General features: G+C 42.9%; 1 protein-coding gene across 1 annotated transcript; it reads right to left on the bottom strand.

Annotated features, from left to right (window-relative positions):
• Positions 1 to 3,261: 3,261 nt before the first annotated feature.
• Positions 3,262 to 8,224, bottom strand: LOC124701135 (probable homogentisate phytyltransferase 1, chloroplastic). The gene is made up of 12 exons (XM_047233184.1): positions 8,121 to 8,224; positions 6,641 to 6,930; positions 6,446 to 6,529; positions 6,295 to 6,369; positions 6,103 to 6,186; positions 5,797 to 5,886; positions 4,982 to 5,083; positions 4,706 to 4,801; positions 4,497 to 4,568; positions 4,323 to 4,418; positions 3,858 to 3,962; positions 3,262 to 3,705 (listed from the first exon to the last, which is right to left on the bottom strand). The coding sequence occupies exons 1-12, from the start codon at positions 8,191 to 8,193 to the stop codon at positions 3,664 to 3,666; spliced, it is 1,209 nt and encodes a 402-aa protein (XP_047089140.1). The 5' UTR covers positions 8,194 to 8,224; the 3' UTR covers positions 3,262 to 3,663.
• Between the last annotated feature and the right edge of the window lie 355 nt (positions 8,225 to 8,579).

Here is an 8,579-nt window from a genome sequence, read left to right as displayed (position 1 = left end):
TTTATGCGAGGGATGGGATATGGTAAAAAGGTGCTTGATCAGACGCATTAGTGATGGAACCATGACCATCTGGAATAATATCTAGATTCCTCAAGATCAGTGCTTACCCTCCGCATGCATGAACTTCTAAGCACAATCCTCCTAGGATGGTCTCCGACTTCATTTGCTCGGCAAGAGAACTCTTAATGTAATGTACTCACTCCGTAACCGATGGAAATAGACTAAGCAATGTATTTATATTTAACATTCTTCCTCATGTCTAGGCCATTTTAGTCTTTTATAGTGGGTTTGGTGCAGGCCACAAAATCATTTTCATTTTGTTTTTAATCTGCGCGAGTAAAGTCTTGAACTTGAGACATGTTAGGAAAAAGACAAGTCAATGTATTTATATTCAACATGAGGCTGTTTACATCGCTAGACGTGCACACGCAGACGCGGTACGTACGTGTAACCCTTTGAAACTGAAACTTCACAGCAGCTAGCGCGGCCAACCGTGTGTCCTCGATCACAGGAGGGGGAGCACGCAGAACAGAGAGGGGCCGGCCGGCCAACGGCCGAGAGCGGAGGAGCCTACCATGCCATGCTTCCTGATCAGCGGTGACATCGGCATCACCGGCGAGCGCAGCTGGGGCATGCATGCATGCCACTCGCTGGCATGCACATGCATGCTCGACCATCTCGATCGAGGGCCCTGCGCAGAATCAAGCCTCGACGATATGGTGAAGATCCTGTAGGGCCGTGCCCCCAACATAGCCATCCAGTTTATCCCGGCGCGATCGACGCTACAGGACAAGCTTAGCAGCACACACGCTGCACGTATGTGTAGATAAAAAGTTCGTATCAGGCCTCCTGTGAATCATTGCCAAGCATACATCCACGGTGCTGTAGTCTATGAATCACAGATGTTCAGCTCGGTTGCTCGCACGCCCTTTTGATGCATCTATGGAGATCTTTTGCACATAGCCACGAATTGTTGGGTCAAGTCTAAAGTTATGTTATGCGTCTAGCTTGGTTGTAAATAATTTATTTTCAGTTTATTTGTGCACTTTGTTACGCTGCCAGCAGAGTTAGATTTTGGCTTGAAGATGGAAATTCAGCTTTTTTGGTTGCATATTGTCTAGTGTTGTGGGAACCACTTCTCACAAGCGGTGATCTTACCACTGTGAACTCGCAAGCACCATGTCAACCTAACGAGCACCACCAAATCAACGTCGTTTAGCCTGAGATACTAGCAACTAGCAGTTCTTCAAGATGTTACCTAGCTGCTATTAAATAGGAGTTCGCTAGGGTATTAGCGAGGTACTAACAAGTTCCTATTATGCACACAAATAGGGGTTGTTCATAGAATAGGACGGCATGGCAATCTTCTTCTTCCTCTTCACTTCTTCCTATTCATAGCTTGATCGTGCCTCTAGCAGCACACATAGCATCGTCCCGCTCATGCATTTTGTTCCTTCAAAGCTGACTATCATTGAGACCGACACCATGGTCAGAATCAATGTCGCCATGTGTCATGTCGTCCTCATCCGAGAAGAACTCATCAAGACCTCTATGTAAGATTCAGTTGTGCAGAATGCAGCATGCAAGAACTAACTTAACTTGGGTAAGAAAGGATGAAATAGCTTCTGATCATGTTCTTCGAAGCAACAAATGTCCGCTTGATCGTCACTTTATGCTTTAAGTGTCTGAGATTGAAAAGTTGCTTGGAATTTTTTGGGTAGTGCCTTGCAAGGAACTCACTAAGATGGTACCTTGTTGATATCAAGGGTGGATTAATACTAGGGCGGCAAGCATATCTTGCATCAGCTAGGTGGAACTTACCCTTTAGGATTTTGAGGTCGGCCATCAGGTCTCTCTAAAATGTTAATCAGAATCGTTGCATCATGGGCTGATCCTTCCCATCCAGCTAATACATATGTGAACCTCATATCAAAATCAACAGTTACAAGCATATTTTGGTTGGTGTCGTGCTTTCTCCCCTACATGCATTAGAGTTGCTTCTAGACACTCTACCAGTCACATGAATACCATAAATTCCATCAACACAATCCTAACATGTGCATGAACAAATTGTTAGGCCCCATTGCAATAAATCATGTTATGGACTGCATGTTATAGTAAATCTCACCTTAAAATATTAAAACCATCGGCAAGTACTAGCAGATAGCGGCTTGATCACCTCTCCGCCTTGAGCTCCCCAATAGCATATATAACTTGCTTGAAGTACATATATATTGTCTCAGTTGATTCCCTTCATGTGTTTTGGATCACTCGAAATCTCTAGTTATGGCTAAGAACATGAAGGAAAATTTCCACTTGATCTTCAATACAAGTGTGGAGGTTATCTTTAAGAAACCCCTAACCCTTAATGTGTTCACAATATGATTAAAAGGGGCTCTTTTCATCCTAAGCATATTGATAGCCTCTACATCATTGTTATTGTCATCCACTCTCCGTCGTGTTCAAACATGGGAGCATATGTTATGGTGGGGGGGGGGGGGATGGCATTGCGACGAATCGCTCTCTGGTGGATCAAAAGTATGCAGGCCTGAATCACCGCAATGATGGCAGCTGTCTGAACCAAAAGCTTCATCTCGGCGTCCTAATTAAGTCGATGTTGCATAAGTAACATGGAAATCAGCCACAATTTGAAACTAGCAAGCTATGGAGCTAACTGTGGGGGAGGGGGTTGTAGGTGCTTATAGCCTTGGTTGAGGACGGCGACATGCTGCCGGAGCCGAAGATGATGGTAAAAGAGGGTGGTGGAGACGATGAGGGCTCGTCGGTGCCGCTGATCTGCAATCGCCGCTGTCAGTGAGAGAGAGTGGGTGGCAAAGCCGGTGGCGAAAATCCGTGAAATCGGAGTAGCCGGTGTTGCATATCTAAATTGCTGCCGTCGCCATCCGAGAGGAAAAGTGAGAATGGTTTTCTTCTCGAATGATGGTGACCGACGAGTACAGTGAGGCTACATTTCACGCCAAACTAGGAAGCCAATTTTTCAGCTCCCTACGAACGCTTATCCCAGCGACAACTCTCAATTCAAACGTGCCTGTACCGTGGTTGCGTTTACGTTCATGCCAGCCAAGAACGCACAGCCCAGTTGGCGAGCAAACGGCTGATTTTTGCTTCCTGGAGCCGGGTAACAGGCTTACCAGCAACCAAATTCGCCCCTAAACTTTAAGATAGTTTGGGCGAATAGTGATGGCGTTCCGTGTCCCGGACCACCGAAGATGACAAACAACCACAGCGAGATTCACGAGCTTTCTAACAAAACAATGGGATTTCGACGGATCATATCAGCCAATAATTGCACCATCGCAAAGTCAATGTGCAGATGGAATGTAAGGCCACAAGGTATGTACGAACAAAATGAAATGGGGTGAGCTAGCTTTATTTTTCCCAGAACGTGCCTTCTGCTACTGCAAGAGTTTGTTGCTACCACCTACTTCTACAGCTCACCAGGCCCAGCCTGGGTACGTTTCCAGGGGGTTGGGAGGTTGTACATCTTCAGGGAGTGACCTCATCAGGGCTGGAATATCAAGGATGTACCGGGGCTTGCTCAGGGAATTTTATTGGGCGCAGTCCGTGGCCATTTGATTTTCAAACAGATATACGTGCAGCTTTACTCAGCGCACTGAAGTTCCTCCGTGGAGTAGCTTGTCCTCATCTTACAAGAGGAATGAGCAGGTACTCCGCGTAGAACAGCTGCAGGTCCATGTGGAGAGTGGATGCGAGTTAAAATGGGGCATATCATTCCAGGATTCAATAAAGAACTAATTGAATTCGTTAGGGCAGTACACATGGCCCTACAAAGGATTTTACAAAGATCAGGAATGGGTGCTGATGTCAGCAATTACCTTCCAGATGAACATGTAGAATGATGTTATTGCAGCTTTGCTTGTCATATCAACGGACCGTGCGCAGCTCCATAAGATCGAGGCAAGGATTGCATGGCCAGCGACCTGCAAAACACACGTTCGTAAACCTTCCAGAATGGAACTGGAAAAAACCATTTACAACGACCTATAGAAGGTGAAGCCTTGTGGTTATCTCTTTTTTTGCGAAATAAGCATTGTGATTATCTAAAACAATATAAGTAATCCATTTCGATTTCTATCATAATATCTCAATCAAAATTCAGAAGAGGAAGAAAGTCCTACAAATCGCTACAGATGTTAGCCATGATGTGATGGTAATCAGTTCAAAACTTCTGCCAATACTCATATTGCTTAGGTTGGCAAAGATGAATAGCTTAAACAGTTACTACTCTTAAGCCTCTACTGATGGACATTGCTGAGAGATCTATGAGATGTGACCCATACTGTTACAGATTTGCTCCACAAACTGGAAGAAGTTGCCCCCATCAGTATTGCAACACCATATGCCATCTCAAGTAAACCAACACAAATCCAGAAAACCTGTGTGGAAGTTTAGATCAGAAAATTCAAGAGTAAGGCTCTTAGCAAAATAACGTTGTTTACTATTTATTTACTAACCTTGTTTTGACCTAATCTAACACTGAAAGACTGAATTCCAAAAATACGGTCCCCTTCAATATCAGGTATATCCTGCGAAAACAGTAAAATTCCTTCAGGAAATTTGTTTATACTATATTGAAAGCAATGCAACAAATGAAGCAAACCATGAAAGGATATTTATGACTTATGATCTGCAGTAATGTAGTACAGAAACTAGATATTATTACCTTGAATAATGCTATTACAACTGAGAAGAAAGTCATGAATGCAGTTGCAAATATCAATGGCTTTGAAAAGACTGCTGGCCTTCTGAAAACAAATGTCTGATAGAAAAACAAGGCAACACAGTATAATTATATGCAGCAGTTATCAACTTATCATGTCTTACCAATTCCTTCAGGAAATTACTTTATAAAACAAATCACAATTACAACTGCAGACAGAATAATATGTTTTAATATAAGTTGCTTCTTTGTTTTCAAATAGCTCATCAGAAGACTTGCCTGAATGTGGAGAAAAAATGCCAGTTGAACAATCACCGCACGCACTGCTAATATGCAGAGTGCTGCAACAACAGCAAATCTCTTCCATCGAAAGTATGGCAGCTGTAGAGTACCAAAATGGGAATTTCAGCTCTTTAATTAGGTAATAAAAGGGTATCGATGGCTCACACCAAACAGAGTGATATTCCAGATAATTATGCAACAATAGAAATAAATATACAAAAAAATACATTCACATTTTAACATGCAGTCATCATTCTGTGATTCAAGAAAAAAAAAATTTTCTTGTATCATTTTGGGCTTTACCACATGCCGACCCCGAAACAGTTTCAAGGCCCAATTTAGCCTATCTAATTTGAGTGTTGTGCAGAGTGCAGAGCAATCTTTTCAGCTGCAACATGTTAGCCCATTAAATCTGCAGCTCAGATATAGCCCTATTGGTGGGCTCCACATGTGTCAGTTTCCACATCTTTCAGGCCCATGTGAAAGTAAGAAAATGGCTGGCATGAGCATTTCACTAAGATTGCGAAAGTATTTTCTAAAGTAGGTTTCTTAACTATTATTATTACTGCAAAAAAAACTGTCAAACTAAATCTTTGTACTACAGCAGAATAGGCAGCAAAATCATCACAGAGAAATATGAATATACAGAAAACATCAAGTTATATGTCGTGAATTGATGATCGTAGACGTAAGCTAATAAATCTCTGTATTACAGCAGAATAGGCAGCAAAATGATCACAGAAAATATGAATATACAGAAAATGTCAAGTTATATGTGGTGAATTGATGATCATAAAGACGTAAGCTCTTACATTGACTGAATAAGCAGTTCCAAGAACAAAGCTAATAAAAAGAGCCCAAAACAGAGGTGGTGATCCAACAACCCATCCAAGGGCAAAGCTCTGCAATACAAACAGCAATGCTCCAGAATTAGTCCACAACTGACAGCAAATAGCCTTCTACCAAGATTAGCGCAAGTACAAATGAATGAAAATAGACTTTATTTCACTGACGAGTAACTACTAAACACTAAACCGGAAAAGAGGAACTGCAATTATAAAAAGATGTTATCATAGTTACAACAGAAGCAAAATAGCAAATATCTAAAAAGACGTTACCATAGCAGCAGAAACTGACACTATTGCAACCCCAGTTGCAGGAGAGTATTCCCCAGATGCTAGTGGAAGAGTTGGCTTGTTAACCTGGTGAGTCACCAGCATTAGCTTCAACAGAAGTTCAGAACAGACATAATAAAAAGTAGCACTGTGAAGCCGAAATCGAAACATTTGAGCTCAATGAATCTACAATACCTTGTCTATTTCAATGTCAAACAGCTGATTCAATCCCACAATATAGATGTTCATAAAAAAGGCAGCCACCACTGCCTACATAGGAGTAAAAATGCATCAACTTTTATACAGCTCCATCACTGCAGAAAAGAAGTGTTGCTCAAAGTTGTACCTCCAGCAAACCAGTGAGGAACAAGGGCGAAATATCAGACAAGCTCTCGACAGCTAGCAGGGAAACCGAGACTATGCTTAGTGCCTGCCTAAACAAGAATTTTACTCTTAGATGCATGGAGAGTAAAAGCATGGCACAGCCCAATTCTATAGCTGGTGATGTCATCTAAATGAAACAACAGCAACATGACTTAACTGTTCCTATGACGGTATGTGGCCGAGAAAACCTGTAAAATGCATCCAGAGAAGATGATATTGGCTTCCAGATGCTTGCTGGATCATGGGCTTCAGCTTCAGGCTGCAGCGATTGCCCCGAAGCTATTGCAGAAGTATTTCTTGATTGATGTGATATCCTATGGTAGGAGTATTTCCAATCCAAGAATTTTTTACAATGATCAACCCTAGGGCCTTTGGACCCTTGGATGGACAAAGAAACTCGCCCTTGGCCATTTGGTTGGATAGAACAAATTGATGGTAGAATATGATCTGTAAAATCAACATTTCAAAACTACGTCAAACTTTCAGAAAACAAATATGGAAGAACTTCATCCATAATGCATGGTATGTGACAATATGTAAGCTCAAATACGGGTGTATCTATTATCTGATTAGGCCTTTGACTACAAAATAGGATCAGTCAAGGCACAAAGAAGAAAATGACTTTTAAGCCTTGCCTACTCCGTTTCCATCAGGTCGGCTCGTTAGGTTCACCGAAAGAAGATGGGAGGTGTGTGATAACACAGAGATGCTAGACTTGTTTGAGTACAATTCCTTCTGGTTATCACAGGGGTGAATCTCACACCAGCGACAAAGAAGTCTGATCATACAGCTACAATAGGAGAGAAACAATAAAGCAGTTCTACGATTTCAGCAATTTGTCAGCGCATCCATTTGTGCCTGACATAATCGACATGGAACGCTTCTTTAACTGGAACTAGAAATGCCTTGGCATCTGCTTGATACTTCACAGGCCTTGGACGCAGCATGAGGGATCATTCCAACCAAAACAGGGAAACACTTCACTGTAACTTAAAGAAGTTGAAAACCTGCAGCATAATTTCTCCATAAATCTCTTCCCCGTTGACCTATCCTCCTGCTAAGTGCTAAATTGACCACACACACACACACACACACACACACACACAGAAACATGCATCATATCCCTCTCTACTCAACACGAGCAAAACCACCAGGTGGCTAACGAAATCGTTGTGTTTTGCCCCACCAAAAGAAAAAAAGCAGAAGTACCAGAATGCCTAACTGTTTCACATCTTTGCCCACCGATAAACATTCAATGCATCAGCTCTGGTCCACTATGATACTGAGCCAGAGAGCAAGTATAAACCCCTAAACCCAGCCCTTCCAACTGATTTCCAATAACAAGCAAAAAAATAAACAGATGCTACTGATCCCTTTTCTAATTTCCATCGATTAAGCACAGACCCATTTCCGCTTACTCTTCCTATTCCGAAAAAGGGCGTTCCAAGGAGAAGATTCGTAGCCCAGCGAATCGCATCCCGCGACATCGCTTTCGGTCCGCGAATCCGGTAAGGGCTTCTACGGACTGCATCCATTCGTACGGTAACGGCAACTGGTCAAAGCTACTGAACGGCGATGTTCACCAATCACACGGAGCGTGCGGAGCGGGGCGGCACGAGGGGTAGAGAAGCACTCACCTCGCCGGCGGGTGGCGGCGGCGGCGGCGGGCGCGGAGCGAAGGGACGACGGGCGGAGGCAGAGCGAATCCATCGCCGTGGCCCGTGGGCGAGAGGGAGTGAGTGGGCAGTGTGAGACAACTGAGAGGACGAGAGCAGAAACACATGGCAGGTTTAAGTACTGTAAGAAAATTGACCTCTTTTCCTTGACAGAGACGCAGTGGTTGCAGCTGTAGCTTTGTTTTCACCGGCAACTTTTGCTTACATGACAAAAATATAGTTTTCTTATTATTATTGGAGAACTATCTTCTCAATTGTCTCTCTAGTTGCAAGTTCTGCCATATTTTTTGCGTGGGGAATTCCCTTCTCCATTTATGTCTGGTGGACATTGTAGACACGACAGGTTTTTCCAAGTTTTTTTCATGTCAGTAATTCTCTTCTGAATTGTCTCTCTAGTTAGAGCATCTCCAACAGACGCGA

This window comes from Lolium rigidum, chromosome 1, assembly GCF_022539505.1.
Source record: "Lolium rigidum isolate FL_2022 chromosome 1, APGP_CSIRO_Lrig_0.1, whole genome shotgun sequence".
NCBI classification, from domain to species: domain Eukaryota; kingdom Viridiplantae; phylum Streptophyta; class Magnoliopsida; order Poales; family Poaceae; genus Lolium; species Lolium rigidum.
The sequence above is the reverse complement of the archived record's forward strand: the minus strand, read 5'-3'. Positions and strand labels throughout refer to the sequence as shown.

Bases quoted from the DNA above. Each gene is read 5' to 3' on its own strand.
- LOC124701135 (XM_047233184.1), bottom strand. From the start codon at position 8,193: ATGGATTCGCTCTGCCTCCGCCCGTCGTCCCTTCGCTCCGCGCCCGCC. The intron at 6,530-6,640 runs GTTAAGTCATGT...TTGTTTAGGCAG, and splicing joins CACATACCGTCATAGGAACA to GCACTAAGCATAGTCTCGGT. The intron at 6,187-6,294 runs GTATTGTAGATT...GTGACTCACCAG, and splicing joins TTGACATTGAAATAGACAAG to GTTAACAAGCCAACTCTTCC.